The 24,911-nt window shown below is 40.9% G+C and overlaps 1 protein-coding gene across 1 annotated transcript; it reads left to right on the forward strand.

Annotated features, from left to right (window-relative positions):
• The first annotated feature begins 133 nt into the window (after window positions 1-133).
• Window positions 134-16,510, forward strand: Tigit (T cell immunoreceptor with Ig and ITIM domains). The gene is made up of 4 exons (XM_042668841.1): window positions 134-299; window positions 1,785-2,114; window positions 4,984-5,090; window positions 14,871-16,510. The coding sequence occupies exons 1-4, from the start codon at window positions 236-238 to the stop codon at window positions 15,102-15,104; spliced, it is 735 nt and encodes a 244-aa protein (XP_042524775.1). The 5' UTR covers window positions 134-235; the 3' UTR covers window positions 15,105-16,510.
• The last annotated feature ends 8,401 nt before the right edge of the window (window positions 16,511-24,911 follow it).

The following is a 24,911-nucleotide window of genomic DNA, read 5'->3' on the forward strand; positions in this document are numbered from 1 at the left end:
CTTTCTTGTGGTTCACTCTATGTAGTCTGTGTACTTGTTACTTTATCGTGTTGACCTTACTTTCTTTTTTTTTTTTTTTTTGAGAGCTTCATCTTATTGACATTGCTTTTGCTGAACTCAGGTTTTTCAAGACCCACCTCTCTCAGAGGTTCAGTTTCACCCTGCCATCTGTAGTTGGACATTTTGGTCACAAAAGAGGCCACATCTGCTTCCTGGAGGCCTCTTGGCCAGAAGCATGCACGGCTGGCTGCTCCTGCTGTGGGCCCAGGGGCTGAGGCAAGCCGGCCTCCTCGCCTCAGGTAAGGCCTACAAATCCAGGAGAGCAGGGGAGAGGAAAGAAGGCCAAACGTGGTGCAGAGAAGGCCTGGAGTCTATACTACAAGTGTTTAGGGAAGGGAATGTGGATGTGAGTCCTGCGTACCCTCAGATGAGAAGATGAACTTCAGATCGGAGGTCACAGATTTTCATGGCTTGGGGTCCTGACTGGCCAGTGCAAAAAAGGAGAGGCGGGAGGGAGGAGGAGAAGAAACTAAGAAAATGGGGATGGGGGCCCAAGATGGAGGAATTCTCAATTGGGTTTTAGAATTCTTGCTCTATCTTCTATTTTTGACAGACTTCCAGATAAACGTGGCAGGTAGTTTTCTGTGGATGAAAAATGTCTCCTACCTAGCTTCCAGAGTCATAGACTGCATTTTGTTAAGTTTATTTCTTTTATATTAAAAGTCTTAAACAAATATTTCAGAGAAATAGAGGACACAGCACTTAAAGGTAGTATAGTTGGGCGCCAGTGGCTCACCCTGTAATTTTAGCAACTTAGGAGGCTGAGATCTGAGGCTCACAATTTGAAGCCAGGCCCAGCATACAAACCTGAAACTTTTATCTCCAATTAACCACCAAAAAAAAAAAAATGAGCAGGAAGTGAAGCTGTAGCTTAAGGGCCAACCTACTTTAACAACAACAACAAAAAGTTAAGGGACAGCATGCTGGTCCTGAGTCTAAGCCTCAGTAAGGCACACACACAAACGAAACACGGAACAAGACGAACAAAAAAACCTTGCGGTAAAAATGAATGAGCATTCTGAGGATGGAGTGCTGGTCAGTGTGCTAGGGAGTGATGTATTGAAGAGGTGGATTTTTCCTAGGAGAACAGTTTCTTGCTCAGTTTCCTTTCCTTTGGATATCTTGGCTCTACTAATACTTTTCTGGGTACCCTAAATGGCAATCCACCAGATAGCAGGATTTTATTTGAAGGGCAGGAGTAGGCATGAGATTAGGTTTCTTAAGGACTTGTAGAAACCATGTGTGGTGCTTAAGAGGGCTTATGTCATGTAGTAGGGAGAGAAAACAGCAAGCTAGTCATGAAGCTGTACAGCAGAATGCCCAGAGAGGGCAACACACTAAGTCATGGAGCCATATGACAAGTAGTGAATGTGTTAATTGTATAATGCAGACAGTGCAAGGAACCTGTGCAAGGAACACAGGTTGCTATGAGCTGGGGTCCTCCAAGAGGTGGAGGTCTTAGACGCTCTACGTGCATGGAGCAGATGGCAGATCTGGAGGCAGGCATGGTGGGCTGGATTGGAATGGAGATATGAGAACAAGAATATTAGAAAGGAGCCAAAGGCTTGGGCTTGGAACCTTGAAGGACAGGCATCCAGAGGACATGTCTCAACATGAGAAATCAGGAATCTATGGACTTTGGCAGAGCCGAATTGACTGGGAAACATCTACATGAAGGCTGGCTGCTGGCCAGTGATTCACGTGTGCTTCTCCCTCTCCTCTAGGAGTTATGACAGGAGTACTGATAACCAAGGGGAACATTTCTGCAGAGGAAGGTGACTCTGTCATCTTACAATGCCTCCTCTCCTCCACCATGGCTAACGTGACTCAGGTCAACTGGGAGCAACAGGAGAAATTTCTGGCCACTTACCATACTGACTTTGGGTGGCACATTAACCCAAGCTTCAGAGAGCGGTTGATCCCAGGCCCCAGCTTGGGCCTCACCATCCTGTCACTGACCAGGAACGACACAGGGGAGTACTTGTGCATCTACCATACCTACCCTGATGGGATTTATAAGGGAAGAATCTTCCTGGAGGTCCTGGAACGCTCAGGTATGCCTTCTGCAGAGTGGCTGATGAACCTCCTTCTCTAGCATAGAAAATGCCATCTTGGAAAACTCTCTGGGGACAAAGGGCTTCTCAGTTCTAGAGCACATTTGACTTATCAAAGATTTTTTATCTGGGAAGGGAAAGAGAATCACAGAAAGAGTAGCACAAAGGATGACCTAATGCAGCAGTGATACTCACTTAAATGAGAGAGGGGGTAACAGTGTTTTTAAAAAAATGTATTGGTGATGTGGCTCTAGAGGTAGAGTGCTAGCCTTGAGCAAAAGAAGCTCAGAGACAGTGCCCAGGCCTTGACTTCAAGCCCCAGGACTGGCAAAAAAAAGAAAAAAGAAAAAAGAAGGAAGGAAAGAAGGGAGGAAGGAAAAAAAGAAAGAAAGGAAGGAAGGAAGGAAGGAAAAGGAAGGAAGAAATAAAGGTATTCATTACCTTACATGTAACTGTAATGCCCTGCTTATCACCTTTACAATAAAGACAAAAAATTAATAAAATTTGTTTAGGTTGTAAGAAATACTACAAATAAAAATGTTCATAAAAGAGAGAGGGGAGAGAGAGAGAGAGAGAGAGAGCGCATCCCTAGTGCTTAGTGCTGGTGGGTCATACCTGTAATCCTGACATCTGAGGATCATGGTTCGAAGTTAGACTGGGAAGGAAAGTTCATGAGTCTCTTCTCTCCAATTACTCATAGAAAGAGCAGAAGTGGCACTGTAGCTCAAGTTGTAGGGTGCTAGCCTCTAGCAAAAAGAGCCCAGGGACAGTGCCCAGGCCCAGAGTTCAAACCCCAGAACTGGCAAAACAAATTCAGTTTCCTGAACAAACATACATATACTAACATATACAAACACTTATATGCATATATATAATGTATAAACATGTATTAAATAATACATGTATGTATTATTTTATGTATTTATATATTATATCAAAACATATACATAACATATTTATATACGCACATACATTTGTGTATATATCTATATCTATCTAGCATCTATCGATATCGATATCTATATCTATCTATCCATCTATCTATATCTATATCTATACAGAGAGAGAGAGGGAGAGGGAGAGAGAGAGAGAGGGAGAAGGTGAGGCAAGGGGGGAGAGAGATGAAGTCAGAGACTTTGTGGGCTGAGCTACCATGTGATGTTCCAGAAGCGTCTGTATCCTTGTCATGTATAACCATGACTGAAAACCACAGATTTTTGCATTAGAAGCGCATCTTTTAAAAAAATTATTCATTTTTATTGTTATTATAAAGGGGATGTACAGAAGGGTTACAGTTACGTAAGTCAGATAAAGAGTAGATTTCTTTTGGACAATGTTATCCCTTCCCTCACTCTCTTCCAGGTCTTCCCTCTCATTCCCAGCCACCAGTTGCATAGTTCATTTTCAACATAGTGTCTAGTGAGTACCACTGCTGAATTTGTTTACCTTTCGTCCCTCCATTTCTTATCCTCCCAAAGACAGATAAATGAGCGAACAAGATAAAAAGAAAACTAAAAAGCAACAAAAAACCCTCTTGTTTCCATTTCCTGGAATTCATTTGGATAAATATTATTTTATATGATCAGATGCATGTAGGTATTGCATCTTTGTGTTCTTCTCCTGAGTATCTTCCTTTGAGTTCACTGTGTGAATGTCTAGAGTTCCGTATAATTTCTCATGTCCCAGGGTATTTCTTATCTAGCATCTGTATATGAGAGAAAATGTGTGTCATTTGTCCCTTTGAGAGGAAGCACGTCTTATCTATGGACAGGACCAGGTAATGTGGTTACATGCAAAGGGTCATCATACTAGTTTAGTAATGGTCATACAAATTAGAATTAATCCTTATGTTTGTAAAGATTAGATTCTTGTTAAAAAAAGAAAACCAAAACCAAATAAAACAAAAACAACAAGGCACAACCAGTGCTATTTTAAGTGTACAATAATTGACATTTGTGAGATGCTTCAGAATTTCCAAGATTTCCTCATAGGTGTATCCACCTGGGCACTTAACTCAATTTTAAAAGTTGGAAAATGATGAGTATATTGTTATAGCACAGTGAATAAGAGCCCAGACTCTGATGCTGGAGAGCCTGGATCCAAATCCTGCTCTGTTGTTCACCTTAGCTCCTGGTGGATCTTTCCTCATCTGTATAAGACACTATGATGTGCTGATATAGAGTTGACTCACCCACTGCTAGAAAATGCCCCTAGGACAGCGGCTGAAACACGGATAAACATGTTGTTGACAATGAATCTGATTCTTGCCAATCACTTGCTCAGGCATCCCTTCATGTTGCTAATATCATTGAGCTTCTACTATGCATCAAGACCTGGGGAAACAGGCTCCAGGGTTTCACAGCCTAGTGGGAAAGAAGTATTATAGGGCACAAGATGAAGGAGAACTCTGTGCTTTTTCTTTGTGCAATGCGATCCTAATGTTATTTTGATTTCTAATTAAAAGGGCTTGACATTGATCAAGATGCATTGCATTCATAAACTGCTTTGTTGAATGTCCACTCTTTTGTGCAACTTCTGAAAGATAATAAAAATATATTCAAGAAAAAAGCTGTTATATGTAGATAGGAAGTGTGGAAGAAGAAAATGACTATTGACTAGAGGAAAAGAGAACCACCGTGGTTTGCTCTGGGTCAGGTACAGGGGGCATGCCACTACTTGGGACATCTCTCATTGATTTGATGACAGGCCAGATAGATGCTCTGTTGTGCCAAGAATTGGGCTCAATGATTTCAGAGTTGGGATTAGAGGAAGGGCCTGGGCCAACCCTGATCTCTGAGCAGTAAAACCCAGGCCAGGCAGGGTGGGGGAGGCAGCTTTGCCACTTACATATATTTTGTCTTCTCTCTAGCGAGTAAGAACAGTACCTGGGTCCTAATTCCATGGCTGGGAGCCATGGCCACAGTACTGGGGGCCATCTGCAGTGCAGTCATCCGGGCGGTCACATTGTCAAGAAAGGTAATGGCTCTTCCTGCAAATCCAGCCCCAGGCATCCCCATCCGTGCCTGCCCGCTGCTGTCAGCCGTCTCTAGGCCGGGAGACACCCCAAGGTCACCTTGCCGGTGCTCCTTGTCCCTTTCACAGGACTGCTCTACTTTTTCATGCACTCCTTCGTATTCTTCTGTGCTGCTCTTTCAGGCTCAGAGCTCCTGGAAGTTGGACCTCTATCCTTCCTGTCTTGATGTCTGTTACCTACAGTTACTAGTTTTTGCCTGTTGCATAAGCTGCTGCTTTGAGTGTGTGACTACTGTGAGTCTCAAGTATCTGAGTATGTCTAGTGTTGTGCGAGGGCTTTGGGGCTAGAGCCTCATTCAATTCCCAACTGGGTAATCCAGTACCCTTGGCTGAGTAAGGGTCTACATTTTAGTATTAATCTATTAGCACTTTCACCTTTTTCTGGATTATGCAAGAATCTTAGAGTATATTAACACATTAAAAAAATCTCCTCCCTCTCCAACTTCCTTCTATTGTTTTCAGGTCTTGTAATGTTCTCTATACTTTTGACAAATAGATAATCATTGTGGTTTTATGAGTCAATATTGACTTCAATCTATTCTTCCTGTAACTCTATCCTGAATGTTCTATTGTGTTTTATTTTTTTTCCATCTGAAGAATATCTGAGAGTAATCATTTAGTTCAGGTTTATTGGTAATGGAGTATTTTGGTTTCTGTTTGTCCAAAATTATTTTTACCCATTAAATTAAAAATGATATATTTGTTTAGCGAGGTATAGAATTCTGCGCTGGCAATTACTTTCAGCATGTGGAAAATATTATCCCATTGTCTACATTCTTATAATTTTATTGGGAATTTAGATTTTTTACCCCTTCTGTTTCTCTTTTGAAAGATGTCTTTAGTTTTCAGAAAGTGTACAGTGATATAATTAAGCTGTTTATTATATTTGGAGCTTGATGATGTCTGTCAGTTTGGGGTCAATCGAAGCCATTCTGTCATCATATATATCATTTCACTAGTTTTTGCTTTTTTTCTTTTTCTAAAGCTCTAAGTACAGGTATTGTAGACATTTTCTGTTTTGTCACAATGTCTCTTAGCCTCTTTTTGTGTATTTTTTTAATCCATTTGTCTCATTATACTTTATAGTGGATGTTTTCTTCTGACATACCTTCCAGTTAACTAAGTGTCTCCTTTCATGTGTCTCATCTTTAAGTAGTATAACAGTCTATCAAAATCCCCAATCTTGCTTTTTAATTTTTTTGAAAAATGTTAATTATTTTGAAGTGTGTGCCTCATAATCCTATTAATTGGTACTCTTGGGATTTTTTTTTCTGTTGTCTACTTTTACCTGTTTATAGGTCATATCTTGTCTCCTTGACTGATACATTTTTTATTGTGTGCTATAAATGCTACATGCAAAACTGATACAATGTCTTCTCCAGAGTGTTCCTACTGCACGTGACAGATGCCTCATCTGAGGCTCCAGCTATCTCTGTCACCAGATAAATCAGTCATGAGAAGCGGGGGCTAGATTTCCTGTTCTGCTGCTCCTTTCCTCTCGGATGTGGTCTTTGGGATTCCAGTTCAAATCCTATGGTGCTTTCCAGTCTCCTCTCCTTGGCAGTTTCAGATCCCCAGATGTTGCCTTTCTAGATAGGAGCTGTGTGTGTGTGTGTGTGTGTGTGTGTGTGTGTGTGTGTGTGTGTGTGTGTGTGTGTGTTGTTGTTGTTGTTGTTGTTTTAATTTTATCTGCTTCTCAAGTGTAACTTCAGGCAATTACCTCTAGGAGATAATGTCCCCAAATTCTCATCTCATTTTCTAGGTTTTCTTCTACTCCCAGTTCTTATTTACAGCCTACACATTCCACATGGGTTAGATCCCTAATTTCTTCAGACAGATGTTTCTAATATTTTCATCATCTTTTCTAGTTGTTCCCAGTGGAAGGATGAGTCCAAAGCAACACAGTCAAGCAGAGCTCTGCCAGAAGCACAACTTCTTTTTTTGATGTTATATCTTACACCTCCATTTTAAGTATGACTTTTGCAGGCTAAGAAGACTTAGCTGGCCTAGTGGCTCTGCAGGGTCAGGTCAGGACTCCACTAAAGTTCCAGGTTCCAGGTCAGTTCCTACTTCCTAGCCACCTCTTTTCCTCTCTCTGACCTAATATCAGTCTGAATGACAGGGGGAGCTGGAGAACTCCCTGGTCTTAAGCTCTTGCTTTTGTATTGTGAATTTTTGCCCTCTTTTTTCCTTTTCTTTTCCCAGAAAAAGGAGCATTCTCTGATTTTCTTTTCTTTCTAATTTAAGTTCTATTTGACTTTTTCTTTCTTTTTTTCCTTTCTCTTTCATTTCTTTCCTCTTCTTCCTTCCTTCCTTTCCTCCCTTCCCCCTCCCTCCCTCCCTTCCCCCCTTCCTCATTTCCTCCCTTTCTCTTTCTTCTTTCTTTTTTACTGTCGCTGCTCTTTTGAAGACCATAGAGACATCTGAGTCTGAGATGGAATGAATTGTACAAATTAGAATTACTTAATAAGGGAGTGTTGTTGAAATGTTCTGTTTAGACCTCGTGATATTTTAGTGTTTTATTTTATTTTGTTCTTTTATTGAATTAATTTTTATCATCTCTAGTTATACAAATATGATTCAATTCATGACCATTTATGAGTACAATGCATCTTGTCCAGTGTGACCCCTTCCATTATTCTCTGTCTATTCTAATACCACCCATCTTTTCAAGTTACCTAGTTTCATTTTCATGCAGGTATATATTGGGTATTATGACTGTTTATACCCACTATTCCTCTCTCCATTTGTCTGCCCTTTTCCTCTTAAGCTCCACCCACATTTTTCATTTTAAACAATGTTAGTTCTATATCCTTGCCTTTAATTGTCCCCACCATGTTTGTTTGTTTGGATTGTTAATTATTCTGTTATGGAGTCATGCCTTTTCTGCACAATCATATCTATTATCAATTACTAGTCTTGGACTACTTTTTGGTGGTATTGGGGTTTTGAACCCAGACCCTTATGCTTGTGAAGCAAGAGCTCTACCACTTAGTCATGTCCCCACCCCTGTTCTTGGAATTCTGTCCATTTTCTGGATAGGTAAACATACTCTATATTCTTTAACTAGCATCAGTAGCAAGGGTAATGGTATAATAAATAATGTTTTGTTTGACATACATTTTTCTCCAACCTTTGTTCTACAAACAAAGAGAATCTAAGACCTTTCACTGTAATCTACTTGATCAAGGAAAGGTTGGAGTGTACCTGGGGAAAGGTCTGAACCACTCTTCTAAGTGAACTGCCATAGTGCTTGAGGCACCTGCAGGATCTTGCTAACTGGTTCCATGGGAGTGACAGAAAGTCTCCAATAGCAGAAAAATCTCACATGAGAGGTGATTTCTCTTGAAAATCACCTAAGCCCTTATCCCAGTAGAAAGTTGTCTAACATACTACCTTGTTTGCAAAAATCCCATAATTCAAACCACTTCCCGGTTATGTGGCTAACATTGAGGTTGTGGGCCTACCTGGTTCATACTTCTTCATCATTGACAGATCTAGTTGAACAGGGTGTTAGGGACCAAGAAGTGGCTGAGATGTGGCTAGTGCTGTCAAGAAAGCCAGTGAATGTATTTTCCTATACATCTTGGATATTATGAGAGACATGATTAGGAAATGGGACTTCTAAAGGAAAGTGAAAATGAGAGAAATGCTTGACTAAACAAAGAGATGACAAGAATAACAGCTGATATCCCAGCTGGGCAGGGAACCACAGGGGGTTGGCAAATGTCCCCTTCTTCCACCAGCATTCTGCATCTCTGAGGTGGATCAAAGGCTCTTTACAGGTAGCAGTTTGGAGTCAAGGCTGGTTAATTTTTATGCCAGGCAACCAGATGAACTTTGTCCATCACAGAGGTTGCAAAAGAAGAAAAGTTAGAGTGGGTTGCTATCAAGTCCCGTTGCTCACTTCTACAAGGTTTTATTCACTTGTCCTCCATTTCACAGCCTCATTTCATCTTGTCTAGTTCAAGTCTCTGCTTCTTTGTATACTTGGGCTGGAGTTTCTAGTGATTCCTCCCTTTCCTCACTCGAAGTACTTACTTGCATTCGTCAAGGTCCCAGCAGGGTACATATAACTCTCTGAAATAGGTTGGTGGAAGACAGTTTAATAATAGGATTTACAAAAATGTAAGCAGAATATAAGGAAGCCATAGTGTTGGGTAGCAGTGTGTCATAACAATCCCTTGTTATTTTGGGAGAGGATAAATAGTTGTTACTAGAACCTGGAAGGAAAGAAAGAGTATATATGAAGATTATACCTTAAGAAATGTCATTTCCTTTGCTCACAACCAGGCAAGGCCACCCTGCAAAGAGGCCTTGCCTTACTCTCTTTTCCTCCTTCCCTCTTCTGTTGCTCTTTGTGGCAGATAAGGAACCCATTGGTGAGGTTCGAATAGTGAAGTTGTGCTAGTGTACAGAATGAAGTGGAGAAGGTTGGTGATGGGAGCAGAGGGACAAATGGGCCATATTTACACCGGTACTCTTCATGGAAATGGGGCAAGGAATATGGCTTTAGCCTTCTCTCATGTATTCTTGACATTTTTTGTTGCATGTGTAAGCAATGCTTTTGTTGGCTGTCCATCTATATTTCTCCTAGAACACAATGCTGTTTTAACCATCTTAATATCCCTGTGGATCAGGCTTCCTTGGTTCCACAATTACATCCTCTTGGCTTCTTAAGTGCTACCATCTTCCTTTCCTCCTGCCACTTAATGTCTTCCATCCTCATTGCTGCTAGGGACCCAGGTGTGTAGAAGTGTCTTCTACCATCACCCAGATTGGCAGAGTTTCTCTGGAGAGCAATAGATAGCAGATCTTCTAGGCTTTGTGGACTGTATGGTCTCTGTTGTAACAATAGCATGAGGACACAATGCATAATACACAAATGAACATGCTTCTCTTCCAGTAAACCCTCATTTATAAACACTGAAATATAAGTGTCATATAATTTTTATGTGTCATAAAATATCACTCTTCTTTTTTTTAAAAAAAAATCTAGCTGCTTGAAAATGGAAAAAATCACTTGTGGTTTGTGGACTGAACAAAATGTAGCAATGGGCCAGAGCTGCTCCTGTCCCAGGACCATTCTAGAATTCTTCCTCTGTGAGAATTCTATTTCCTTTTCTCTGCAGTTTTCCAAAGCAGTGTTAGAATCTCTATGAAAAGCAGTGTCCTAGAGATTTGTCTCCCAGGGCCCCTGTGAAGTATAAAATCTAAGTTATGGGATGAATCCCAATATTATCAAGTTTTCTCTCATTTAACCTTACAGTCTACTAGACTTGCTCACTTCTGATTCAGCACCTTCAAGATTGGCTCCTAGGCATCATCTCCTAGCTCTTGCCAGGTACTTTTAGTGACATCTTTTTCTGTATACTCTTCCCCTTCCTTTAGCTGGCCAAGCACTTTCTCCCTTAGTGTAAAGCTGATGCTTTACTGTAATTAAGAGTTTGCTGGCCAGTAGAAATGTTGGAGGCACATCCTACTAGGGCATATTTTCTATCAGGAAAGTGGCAAGTTCTGCAGCTCCAGGTCATACAAGAGGAGCAGCTGGTTCAAGGTTCTCAAAAGCATTTGCCCAGAAACATCCATCCAGGACTCAAAGACCCTTGCTTTCCACTTGAGACACTGATTTTGGATTAGGCCCTGTGAGTACAGTGTGACTACAGCCTTCTTTGAAATTCTTTTACTTTTATCCCCTGTGCCTGGTCCTCAGATGCTGTGGGTAAAGATGTGTTTACAAGCTACCAACGAGTAGCTGTGCCTTTCTGCTTGGCTTTAAGTTGATAAAGATGAGCCTGTCATTTTCTCTGCTCAGGGTTATCACTGGGAAAAAGTCCAGTTCATAATCCCTTTCCTTCTGTGTCTCTTCCCATTTCACCATCACCCATGGACACCCAGTGCCTCCCACGGTGAGCAACCCCTCTGCCTAATTCAGTCCTCAGAGGCTGCCTGAAGCATCATTGAGCAGGAACGACGAGTTTGCATTAGGGTCTCAGAAAGGGGTTGGCATGCAAATGCTGCTACAGTCATTTATCATGATAGGCGTCTGCTGTGAAGACAGAGTAGGGTCCAAGTCTGTCATGGATGCAATTTCTGCTGGGGGATGTGATTTCCTGACTGAAGCAAGACTTATATTCAGAGCTGGTCACATCTTGAGGCAGGGATCTGGTCTTTTGGAACCTGACTGCTAGCTGCTCACTCAGGAGGACCCAACCTAAGAATGAATTACCTGAGAAGGAGCAGCTGTGAGCTTGCAAGCTGTGTTGCCAGCATCTGAGGACTGGGAGCACCCATCAGGTAGAAGAATCAAAGCAAGGCAGCAGCAGTCATTATGGTCCCCAACAGCCAGCCAATAGAACTGTTTAGGAGCATGTTTTGGGGGGACAAGGTGGGGGGGGTGCAGACAACAGATCTAGCTTTGGATCCTAGCCTTATCCTTCAGCTCTACCATACAACTTTTCTGAGCTTCATTTTTCTCTTCCGTAAAATAGGAAAAAATGTGATATTACCCTTATATGGTTGTGGATACACTTGAGTCAGTTCACATAGATACTTGTGATTTATTTCTGACATGTATTCATGATTACTATGTATGAGGTTCCTGTATTTATTCTAAGCATATTACAAGTATTTGCAGTGCATCAACTTACCATGAATACATGCTATTTGCTAAGTGGTTACTGGGGAAAGTGTTCTCAAGGGATTTTTTTTCCATGAAGAAAAGGAAAAATATGTATGTCAAGATCTTGGACAATGGATTATGCCAACTCCATAGTTCACTCTCCTCACATTCTCCTCCAGGGAAATATTCATTTGTTCTGGGAGCACTTAGCTGCAATCTCTGAGCCCCTTTTGTTCTAGAGGATAATACATGTTCTCAGTGCATTAATCTCAGACGTAATTTTTTTAAAACATTGATTATAATTATAGAGTCTTCCACGCAGCATAGATGAAAATGGAACCACCAGTGTTAAGATTACAAGCTTGTACCAACAATAGGAACAAGGACACACAGTGCAAAAGGTCAACATTTACTTGAAGAATTGACTATTCATGTCTTCAAAATGGATTAGAGACACCAAGGGCCGTAGTAGATATTTTAAACTTATGTTCATGAGCAATGATAGCCTTTTCCTTTCTTCATTCTAGAGTGTGTGTTTAGTTACTTCTTCTGAACATGTATGAATGAAGTAGTATGTGGAGAGAGGTCGCTGACTTGTGTATGTGTTGCTGAGACCATGGTCTCTTTTTAGGAACAAATCCTCAGGCCCCCAAAGGGAGCTCCATTCAGAATTTCTGACACCTGCTTGCCATGCACAGACCCATGGCCCCTGAACCATCTGTCTCAGCCTCTCTGCCTATATTGGTGCACTGCACTGCTAGGCTTGACTCTGGTTGAGACTGATGCTGGTGTTTCCTGTCCCGGAAGCAGAGAGTGACAGAGGGAGATTTGGTATGTGTTTGTTGCTGTTATTTTCCAAGTCTTTGGCTGTTTATAATTCTGTCACTCAGACCTACAGTAGGGTGCAATGCGGGAGTGGGGGGAGGTGGGGTGTGACTTGCGTTAGAGGAGTCTTCAGTGGTGCTGGGATGGCATCAACATTGCCCTTAGACATCAGTAAGCATTTCTCTTGCCATCCTACAGTGCCTGCTGTTCTTTGATTTTCTTTTCCTTATCTTCCTTTCTGCCTAACTCTCACCTACAGTGCACTTCTGCGGATGGGGTGGTCGTTTTGACATCCCTGATTTCCCTAAATAGTTTGCTCTGTGCTGTTTGTCACCATGGGCGAATCTATAGTTGGCTGGCAATGAGATGTTTCCTTGATTTGGAACATTAGGCTCTTATAGGACAAGGATGTATGAGAGTATGTGTGAGTGTGTACGCATAGGCATACGTGTGCCCAAGTATGTACCACCAGTTTTCAGTTGGAAGACATATATTGAATCTCTAATGTTATAAAGAATGTAGCACAGACCCTTCTCCTGTCTGTGCCTTTTAGTGTATCCCAAAGTAGGTACAGTAATGGTGTGGCCTCTGAGCTCAGGGGGAAGCTAGCCCAGCTCCAAGTAGAGTCCTATTTCGGTATCTCTCTGGTATCTAAGCTTCAGAAGTCAGGGTGTTGTTTTTGGGAGGCACGGCAGAAGAAGCTGGAAAGGCATGACCGAGTTACACAGGTTATTGGGGCCATCATAATTTTTTGTGTGTGGGGAATGCAATGAATCATGGACCTTTTTTTCTTTTTCTTGCCAGTGCTGGCAAGGGCTTGGGCACTGTCCCGGAGCTGCTTCTGCTCAAGGCTGGTGCACTGCCACTTTGAGCCATAGCACCACTTCCAGCCTTTCTGAGTTTATTGGAGATGAGAATCTCATGGCTTTTTCTGCCCAGGCTGGCTTTGAACTGCCATCCTCAGATCTCAGTCTCCTGAATAGCTAAGACTACAGGTGTGAGTCGCTGGCATCCAGCTTGAATTATGGATTTTCTTCCAGAAGAATGTACCTTTATCTAAAAGTCTTAACAGAATTTGAGAACATTTACACATGTCCTGTGCACCCCGGGTGAAGTGACCCTTCTGTAGGGGCTGTTGAAGGCTTTTAGGCAGAAGTATGGGCTGATCCAATATTCATCTTTTGAGAGATCATTGTGTTGATGGCCATGTAAAGTTAAGAGAAGTGTAGTGGTGGATGAGTATGAATGTAGGCAGGAGAGAAGACATGGAAGGGAGGAAGGAGTCAGCCTGGATGGAGGCTGTGTGGGTCACTGGAGTGCAGCGTTAGCTTTCCAGGTTCTGATAAGTTGTGACATAGCCAGAACAGACAAGGTCGGTTGGGGTATAGGAGACACCTTGGTTTTTGGTGGAGATACCTTGGTTTCATTTGAGACACGCTGAGTCTAAACTGGCTGTGGATCATCTTGATTTCATTTGAGACAAGTTGAGTATCTAAACTGGCTGTGGATCATCAGTCAGCGATGCCCACAAGTTAGTGGGTGGACATCTGGTTTTGAAACTCAGGGCAGAGCCTTGGGCTGATTTAGGTAGAAATATTGGATCTTCAGAGGACAGATGGTGATTATGGAGTTGTACAGGAATGAAAGGATGCTGGGAGAGTACAGTAATGTAAACACAAGGAGCAGAATCCTGGGGGGACCCCTTGGCTTGGGGGACTGCTGTGCAAACATCAGACCTGTCTGAAGGCAAAGGTGTGGGTTCAAAGGAAAAGAAGGAGAATGAGGGGAAGTGATGCTATAAGAGGAGGAAGGAAGAAATCATAGTGTATGGCTTAGTATAATAAAAATATAAGTAAATTCATTACTATTGTCAAATGCAGTAGAAAGTAAAAAATAAAAGGGCGGACTGGTGCATGGCTGAAATGGCAGAGCACCAACCTAGCAAATGTGAAGCCCTGAGTTCAAACTCAACACTGCCAAAAAAGAGAGAGAATAAATAAGAAAGTACGGATTGCCAGAGCTCTCTCCGGACTTAGGGAACAGGAAAGAAGTGGGTATGGACACATTGCATTGTAAGTGTGACAAGGTGGTTTTGGTAGACCAGTTGGTATTTGGTCTGTAGTTATAGCAAGATGGAGAAATCAAGGACTAAGGCACTGCTGTGGTAAGAACCCAAGTTGGCCACTGTGTGTCTGTATGTTTGCACATGTGGGGATAAGGAAGGGAGCAATTTCTGAACAACATCCCTATATTTTCACTTTGTTTGCTTCTCGCAGAAACCTCTCACAATCACTTCTGTGGAAAGTAGACCAAGAAGCACACCAGCTGAGCTACAGGAGTGGAGCCCCAGCATTCCCTGTTCCTCCAGAAGCTGTGTTCAAGAGGAAGCCAGCTCAGCTGTCCCCTGTGGACAGGAGAGGGGAGATGACTATGCTGAGCCACATGACTACTTTAATGTCTTGAGTTACAGAAGCTTGGGGAGTTTCAGTTTCTTAGCAGAGACTGATTAGTGACCAGAGACATCTTCTGTCTTTGTATTTCAGGTGGATGTGTAATCCTCTGTAGTGCCCAGTGTGTGTGTGTGTGTGTGTGTGTGTGTGTGTGTGTGTGTGTTGAGTGAATGGCATCCTCTTCTCCATCTCCACACCGTCCACTTTTCTTTTCCATTCTTTTTTGGCAGCCTTCAGGGGAAGATCCTGTACCTTCATCATGAATGTTCATTTTGTAAAAATGAACATAGCAATAACTAGGCGCTGGTGGCTCATACCTATGAACCTAGCTACGTGGGACATTGAGATTAAGAAGACAATGGTTCAAGGACAGCCTTTGCAGAAATGTCAGGGAGAATCCATCTCACTGCAGGGAAGCTGGACGTGGTGATACCCACCATCAACTCAGCTAGGACAGGACGTCTAAAATAGATGGATGGAGGTTTAGGCACACTGGGAAAAGAAGCACGATCCAAATTTTAAGATCACTGGTGAACAACAGGGCTGGAAGCAGGGCCTATTAGTAGAGCACCTGCCTGCCTGCCAAGCATAAGGCTCTGATTTCAAACTACAGTACGAAAAAAAATACAAGCAAAGAAGATCCATGTTGGTCTGGCTTTAAAGCCACTGTTTTGAGCCATGTTGGTGCTTGAACAAGCACATTCCTCACAATAGCACAGAACAAGGTTTGGTGATACAGGTGGATGATGAGGGTGGCCTAATTACAGAGCCATCCGTCTCTCACTTCTTGCTGTCATGGATACTGATGCACTGAAGGTGTTTAAGGCATGCTACCAGCCTCTGGGATGGGGGATACAAGGATGACAGACATTGCTTTGTGCCCTTGGGAATATACAGGGGAGTAAAAAGATAACTATAAAAAATAGTAAAGAGGTAAGGATAGTACATGAACTCTGGGGAAAAGATGTCAGCTCAGGATGAGGTGGTCAGATGGAATAAGCAACGTGGACTCCCCTGGTAGCACAAAAGAGCTCAATGAGTCTGGTCTGGTATGGAGATCCCCTCCCCCCCACCCTGGGGAAACTTTGGATCTAACGCTGGTATTGGTCAGAGTCCCACAAGAAAGGCTCTGGTACCAAGGCAACCAACAAACCAGATTTTCTTCTTTTGGAAGTCATTCCAAGTATCTTTCATATATAATGTTTTACAAGTCCTTTGTGATGTCCTGATAGAGAGAACCACTGTCCATCCAGATGTGCATTGGGTTTATCCCCAGGAAATACCTATCCAGCCAACAAGCTGAGTGCCAGTGCCGGAGCCCAAGATCCATCTTGGGCTAGAATCTATCTTCCATTGAAAGAAAATCTAGATTTCAAAAATTGGAGTTTTCCTTGGGGGGAAAGTGTATATGTGGTGTGTGTATGTGTGTGTGTGTGTGTGTGTGTGTGCGTGTGTGTGTGTGTGTGTGTGAGATATAGAAAGTTTAAAATGGACAATGGTACTCACTAGACACTATGTTGAAAATGAACTATAAAACTTGTGGGTGGGGCTGGGAGGGCAAAACTTGGAGAGAGCAAGGGAAAGGGTGACATTGTCCAAGAAGAAAAGTACTGTTTACCTGACTTATATGACTGTAACCCCTCTGTAGATCACCTTTCTAATAACATTTTTTTAAATTAGAGGTCCTTTTCATCCTTGGCCTATGTGTGGAGATTAAGATGATTGAGCCATTGATTTCTATTAAACAAACTTAGGCTAGATCTAAGAAGACTTTTACCATTTTCTAGAGGAATGAGCAAGGACACTGGGTTTCCAGTGCATGATGTCCTTGCATGGACACAGAACTGAGAGAAAGGAAAGTGAATTTGTGTCTTGCCAGGAGCTAAAACAAAGCATTGCTCTGTTTAAAAATGTGCTATAAAGACCGTTTACTTCCTTCCCCTCTTTGGATTTTCATTTTTACTTTTTTCTCCCTTCTGCCAAATGGATATTAGTAATGACTATTAGTAACAATTAGTGGAAACATTGTCCGAGCATCAGCTCTTTAGAAGAAAGCTAGGATATGTGTGAATTCTGTTGCTCAAAGTAACAGTTCATAGGCTTTTTTATTCTCTTGCAAAACTAGTGCAATGTCTTGGAAGTAGAACACAACTCATGAATTGGAAATGGATGAACATATAACTGGAAAGGTATCTCTGGCTGAGGTTGGACTGGGATGTGAGCTGGATGTTACTTGCCATAATTATGGTAATTGTGAAACATTAAGAAATGCCCTTTAGATAAGTGATTAAAAGTACAAAAGAGCCTATAGATGTTGGAAATGGGTCAGCTTACTAAAATGAGATTCAGTTTGACAGAAAATCAATTTCAAGATGGAACTCATGGAATGAGGTTCTCCTTTGGGAACCAGCGAAGACAATCTCCCTGGAAGCTGGACTCAAGGAGACATGTGCGGTTTTCTACATGTGACTGTCTCAGTGCTTGTGCTGGGGGTAAACTCAACAGGACTGCACCACGAGTAAAACATACACGAGATTTTTTTTTAAGACAATGGGAGTCATAAAATGTAAACTCCCATTGATTTTAAAATACTGCTGACATGACAAAATGATGTTTTAGATATATTGGGTAAAATAAAATATATTGTTAAAATTAATTTCATCTGTTTCCTTTTGCTCATTAGGCCCATCTCCTTGGAAATCTAAAGTTGCAAATGTGGTCCTCAGTAGATTTCTAGTGGATGATGCAGCTCTGGACTGTAATCCCAAATTGGGCTGATGATCAGGGTGGGTGTGGTGTCTCTGTCTGTGGATTTCTGTTTAAAGTTGAGGAGGAAAAACTGGAGGAAGTTTTTCTTTCTTAAGTCTTTCAAGAAGTATCCAAGACAGAATCATAAAGGAGACTGAGAGGCAGGAGAGCACTAAGTGCTGATAGGTAGAAACCTCAGATTTTCTTGGATTCCCTCTTGGAATCTCTGACAGGAAGAAGTAAGGACAAATGCAATAATGAACAAGAATTCAAGAATGAACTCATTTACCCATTCTCTGCACACATTCCAAGGCTGGGCTTATATAGCCTGAGCTACCATCCACAGAATTATACTGATCAAATGTGAAATAGTTTCAAATCCTGCAGCTTTGAGATAGGTGTTCTTCATGAGTGGACAGCACTGAATTTCACATGGGAAAGGAATGACAAAATGTGGATTCATTTGTGCAGTGCAAGTGAGCTGTGTCATCAGTTTTGAGGCTGCGACAGGTGTAGGTTAATGTCACACACTGACTTCTACATCACCACCAGTCCTGAAATTCCAACTTGTTGTGTCAGGAGCACTGAAGGATCAGTCTATTTTTCTGGCCTTGTAGGTATTATCCACAATTTGGATGATCTTAGGTAAGGCTAGACTACAGTCTACGGAGTCTAGACTAGACTAGAGTGTATGGAGAGCTACTTCTTGCCTTAAAGAAGACACAACAGGAAACCAAGACAAGAGAGTTTTTTTTAATTATTCCTTCATATTCAAACTTCACAAACAGTGTGAACTTGTACAATACCTCGGAAAGTGAAACTTACAAAAAAAGTGCTGGTAACATTTAAAAAAAAAACAACAAAAACCCCAAAAAACAAACATCATTCTTAGCAACATCAATTACTCTTCCACACAAAACAGAAACCTTGTAAAATTTATTTTCGTATTTTTAAGGCGTAATACTTCCGTATAAAGTATATGCAAGAGATAAAACTTCACAGTATTCCAAAATGTCACAATAATAATAATAATATAATAGTATAATGAAGCGCTACAGTTAATTTTTCTTTTTTTTTGAATGTTTTTTTTCCTGTTTAAATAACAAATACAAGTCACAGGTAAATATACGTGAGAAAAATACGAGGCTAATATTAAATGGCAGGTAAGGATACTGTCACTGTAAGAAAAACTGGCAGGATGTGTGTATTTAGTCTATATTTTTAAAGCACTTGATAGAAAAGGCGTATGCAAGGTTCTTCAAAACAATTTTTCTGTTTGTTTGATAACTGACAACAAGTTAAGAGTATAATGAGAGAAACAAAAAAAGGAACAAACTTCCTCTCAAAACTATTGACCTGCTCATCACAAACCATGTATCTACGGGAGGATGGGTGTGTGTTCATGTATGTGTGGATTTCTACGGCACACGGATTGGTACAAGCAGTGTTCTATGCCCACCTGTCAGGACAGAGGGTACATCTGCAGTCATTCCGCTCACGTTCCTCTTAGAACATTATTCTTCCCGTCTAAAGCTGTCTTTCCTTCTCTCTCTCTCTCTCTTTTCCCAAACACTTCCCCAGTTCCCAGGTCTTCAGTCTGAAAAGATAGTCTTGGTCAGAAAAGTTTCCTTCCATTCAAAATTCACTGGGAAATGGAAACTGCAGAAACAGTCTGTGACACCCACGCGTACACTGGAAATATCACTTGGACAAATGAATTATGCTTGTGTGTGTATATGTGTGTGGTGTGCGTGCGCATGTGCACGTGTGTTTATGTATTTAGGTCTGAATATACAGTGTGTGTGCGCATATGTCTATGTGTATGTATACACAGTAGCAATTGCAAAAAAGGGACCACATTCCTTTCTGTATGAAGATCCAATGTGATAAGAAATGTTCCTGTACAGGGAAAAGGGTTCCTTCAAATCTTATCACAACACTGTGGTGGGAAAATCAGGAAATGGGTTCACCTTTCAGCAGTCACCACAGTAAACTTCATTGAGGACACGCATGCCCAGATGTCTGGTCTGCGCACATATGTGTGTTAACAGCTAGCTAGTCAGCCAACAGGTAACAGAAAGACAGCAGATAGCAAAAACACGTCAATAAGGTGCTCAAAGAAAAAAGTGGCACCCACTCCTCAGATGGATAGCCACGTTAAGGTGCTTCAAAAAGTTTTTTTTTTCAGTTTTTATTTCAAACATTAAAAGAGTATTGATTTGCACATGATAGCTCTGAGCCAGGCCAAGGGTTTTGAGATTTCTGACATCTTCCTCTGAAAAGGGCTTTCACTGTAGTTGTTTTTGTTCACTTGAATGTGGTCACTTGAGTTTAGAACACTTTTTAATAGCCAAGAACTGAAATCAAATCAACATGACTAAAAGAAAGCAGATGAAATGGTATAGAACATTACTGCATTGGATCGAGATGGTTTTGCCCAGTCTCCCTCTCTTCCCTAACACTGTTCCTTTTGTTCTTTGTTACAATCCATTCCTTATGAACATACAGAAATGACCAAAGTCACTGCAAATGGCTGTTTTTATTTTTTGTGATCTGTTGCAAGAGTCCAACCTTGTTTCCTCTGCTGCTGTTTGTGTAGCATCTGGATTTGTAATGAGCATCTGGATTTGTAATGAGCATTGATTCTGTTATGTGCACGTGTGTATATATGCACATACAACACACCTATATATGTATAATATATACACTATATATGTGGCTATATATAGCAAGTGTGTATACATTTATACATAATATAGTGTATATTGTTTCAACTGGAGATAAACTGAACTGGGTTCAGACACTATAGCATGTTTATCTTTCCCCTGCTCCCTCTGTATATTTTAAACAGTCTGGAGCTTTTATTTTATTTTTTAAAGTGCATTTTCAATGCAGAGTAACTGTAATCCATTGATTCCTTGGAAAACATTTTTGATGAGAAAAAAAATCTGACTGTTCTCAGCCCCAAACAAGAGAAACCTGAGTTTGGTCGTGCCAGGGGCTGGTGTGGCAGTGCCAGGCTTGTGCCTGAGTGATTACTGGGCATTCTGGACTCCGGGCACCTTCGCAGCAGCAGCAGCACCTTTATGAGAAGGTAGAGATAGAAAACGAAGCAGGAAGGAAAGCTAAGACTAGAAAGAATGAATGTGTTGTTTGTGTGTGTCTGCATATGAGATTTGCTAACTTTGACTGGAATAGATTTGTGCAGTCCCTGCTTGGCTTTAGCTGAGATGTCATCTATTTTCCCTCACCAACTGACACTGACCTCCTATGTGACCCCTGCATACTCAAACTTCCCCCCTAAAAAAATCCCCACTCCCGAGGGTGATTTCTGTGTCAGTTTCTAGAGGGTATGTCAGTGCCAGCATCAAGTAGGAATAAGGCACCAGAGAAATCAAAATGTTACAAAAAGATGCAAAACCCCATTTCAAAGAGCCTCTTCCATTGCTCCATTAAAATATTGCATGTGATACCATTCATTTTGTATGCAAAGTATGTCAAAAACAGTCTCTGAAAGGCCCTTCAGCACCAGAGATCTTTAGGAATGCACCCTTTGTCAAAACACCCCCCACCCCACCCCCACCCTCACGCCCATCCTACAACAGGAGCAAAAGCACCAATCAGGAGAATGAGGCAGCTTGCCATGCTCACCTCATTTTGATAAAATCAAAGAGGTCCATGCAATAGAAACTGCAGGAATTGCTCTAAATTCAAGTGGATTTAAGTTGTCAGGTATCTGATTATTTGATGATCTAGATGTCTAAAAGGTGTTATGAAGGGCTTCAGATGTTTGTGTTGAATAGGGGGAGTGTGCTAAACAAAAATTATTCTTCAAATGATGCCCAAGACTTCCACTAACACTTCAGCCTCCCTATCTTTTTTTCCCCCTTAACATTGTAAAAAAGAAGAGGTTCATCTAACTATAAAAGGGAAAAAATGAAGGCACATGATTTTATTCGGTCCCACAATCCTTAAGAAAATGATACTTTCCAAGTGTGTGTGTGTGTGTGTGTGTGTGTGTGTGTGTGTGTGTATCTGTATATGAAGTGAGAGGCTGAGAGCAATGGAGCAGTCATTTGGGGGAAATTGGAACAAGAGAGAATTTTGAAACAAAGAGAAGAAAGGAGAAAGGAGAAGATGGAGGCCTCTCTTCAGCTTTCTATCATTGACAGTCTCAAGATTTGGCTGCTTTAGAGTCCAGAAAAGAACGTATTTGACTTGGTCTAGAAAGTGCCCCAGTTAAATATCTCCAGTTAATCATATTACAGCTTTTGGTATTTCCCTTTTCCCTTCCCTCCAGCCAAATGATTTTTTTCAAAAAAAAAATACCACAGTTTCTTTTTTTAAAATTATGTTTTTCAATGTTGAAAAACTATGGAAAAGCTATTGGAAAGCCTCAGGGCACACTGCCTCTCCATCTTCACAGTGAGCAGATGGATGGACAATCCACAGAGTCAAAGAGGAGGCCGGCAAGGTCCCATGTGCTGAGTGGTCCCCTGCCCTGCCCAGGGCTGATGGTGCCCTTCACAGCACCAGTAGCCATATCTTCCATTTGGATTCCTGCCCCCTCCCATCCATGGGATGTCAGCTGCTGAGAAAACACAGCCATGGGAGGGAGCTAGAAGCTGAAGGTGAAGGAGACAGCAGTCATTGTTGGTGTTGTGCTCTCCAGGCAGCCTTGCCTAGGATGGGGAAGGTTGGCTGCCCCTGAAAGACTGAAGTCCCACTTACATTTGTTTCTGTGAGACCTCAGCATTCAGGTTCACCACCTTTATGCCTCTCTCTGTAACAGAGTTGCCCCCCTGGTCCCTAAGAAGGCAATGATCTAAGATAGAGAGGCAGAGCCTACTGGCTAGGTTATTAAAACAACAACAACAACAATAAAGGCAATGGACAATAGGATTTCAGAAACAAATTTAACTTTGGTTTTCCAACTTTTTAAAACCATATAAATTAAAGCAGGGCTTCGGTGGCTTCAATCATCTGAGAGCTGTTATATTTTTTTTTCTCTCTCATTTGGCAAGGCGAAGGCAGGGGGAAGAGAAAAGGGGTTTCCCATAATTGGTTGAAGACACAGGGTGGTAAAATGCTTCCACACTTAAACTCACAGTCCAGTGTTTTTGACATTTCATAAATAGCTTTTTTCTCTAAAAAAAAAAAGAATAAAACAAGAACAATCCCTTTACTTACTCATCTGAAACAAAATAAACAGCAGTGGGTACAAACTTCTTCTTGTAACAATTACAAAAAACAACAATATAATCCCAACTTTTAACACGCATCTTGAATCAGTTTTTTTTTTTTAACCTCAAAACTGCAGCATATCCTTAAGGGCAAACTTTTCGATTAGTTTTTTTCTTTTTTTTTTTTTAAATAATGTCTTCACCAAAAAAACAGTCTTGTACCAATAAAATGCATTCAAAAATAGAAAATATTACACAACAAAAATATGTATCCTTCCTTTCCAAAAAAGATTCTTCACAAAAAAATGTAGAAAAAATTCCAACAATTTTTCCCCTCTCCTAAACATTAACTTTCAGTCTAGGGCACAATTATTTATTGATTTAAATGTCTATTTTTGCATAAAACATGGAAGATGCAAAACATTTACTGTATTAGGATTGTGAAGTTACATCCACTCCCACCCCTACTCCAAAACAAAACAAAACCAGAAAAACCCAGCAAATATCACACAAGTGATGTAATCAGTTGGTAAAGAGCTATGTTTTCACTGTGCATTGGTACGGCTAGCTGGCCCTGTTGGTATTGGGAAGTACTGATAAAGGAAGAGCAGTCTGGATTCAAGAGTTTCTTTAGCATATGCCAATATCCAATGAGTCACTGGTGGTCTCCCATGTTGCAGGACCTTCACTGTAAATGAGTGAGGTAACACATGGGCGGTCAGGATGCCAAAGTGTGTGTTTGTGTACTGTATACAAATCATTTTCAATATGTGTGTGTTTATATGAGTAATTTTCTTCTCTAAATGGAGCTGAAGCATAGGATACAAAAATAATGCAGAGCTCCAGTGACATCAAGAAGGCTTGTGGTTATTTCCTTGACAGTCCACAATCTCCTCCATATCCAAATTGTTTAGTATTAATGGGGACAATGACAAGATCTCTCATCAAAAAGAAATTCCTTGTTTTCTACATTTCCATTGAACACAGGCTCCTCATTCAGCATTGGACACACACATATATCTATAATTTTTTTGCTTGCTGATATTTATCTTTCACGTGGGATGTAGTTTGCGTGTGTTTTCAGAATGGACAGACTTTTTCAAAGCTTATTCCCCCTTTTATTTGCTTGCTGGTTTTTTCTTCATGGTTGCTGTTTTGTTTTGTTTTTGACTTTTAAACAGTGAATTGTGTCCAATTTTATTTCCAGTGCATTAAACAAATTTTAAATTAAAAGAAGAAATAAAACTTTCCCCCTCATTCTTCTAAAGGAAATGACTGATAAAATTACAATATAATAAAATCAGGCATTGTCAAAAATAGCATGATGTGCAACCTCAATTACATCAAATAAAACAAACAGACAAATAAGAATTATAGAACATAAGCTTGAAGAAGCCAAGATAATATACTTCCAACTATGGTATGATTGGCAAGCACTGGTTAAAAACTAGGTAAGGCTACTCTTAGATTTCTAACTCAACATAGTTAACCACTGCTCTTCTGTCGTTCAACTCTTAAATCTTTCACTCACTAGTTCTTTATATCTTTAAAATGAACAAATTTGTTTTTATATTTTTGGTCTACAGTAGAATTACATATTAAAAACATAATAAAAAGATACTTCATTAACAGGTTGGTGCTGCATCCATGTAGGGAAAATAGAAAAAGAGCACTCAAATAGACATAGCAAATGGCCTCTATTCTTATAAAAATAACCACAAATGCAATAGAAATGACCATCAAGGGCAAGAAATTAAACTGAACACAGGTGTAGAAAGATATATTTTGGAAAAGTAAACTCTCCTGACAAGCTGTGCCCTAGAACTGCAGCCTCTGAACTTTTCTCATGATATCCACCTTTCTATAGCCTCACCCAAAATTCAAATGGAAATAGAACCAAAAATAAAAATGAATTATCTTTGTTGACTTGTCAAGA

This window comes from Dipodomys spectabilis, unplaced genomic scaffold (assembly GCF_019054845.1).
Source record: "Dipodomys spectabilis isolate Male_0828 unplaced genomic scaffold, ASM1905484v1 ptg000017l, whole genome shotgun sequence".
Taxonomy (NCBI): domain Eukaryota; kingdom Metazoa; phylum Chordata; class Mammalia; order Rodentia; family Heteromyidae; genus Dipodomys; species Dipodomys spectabilis.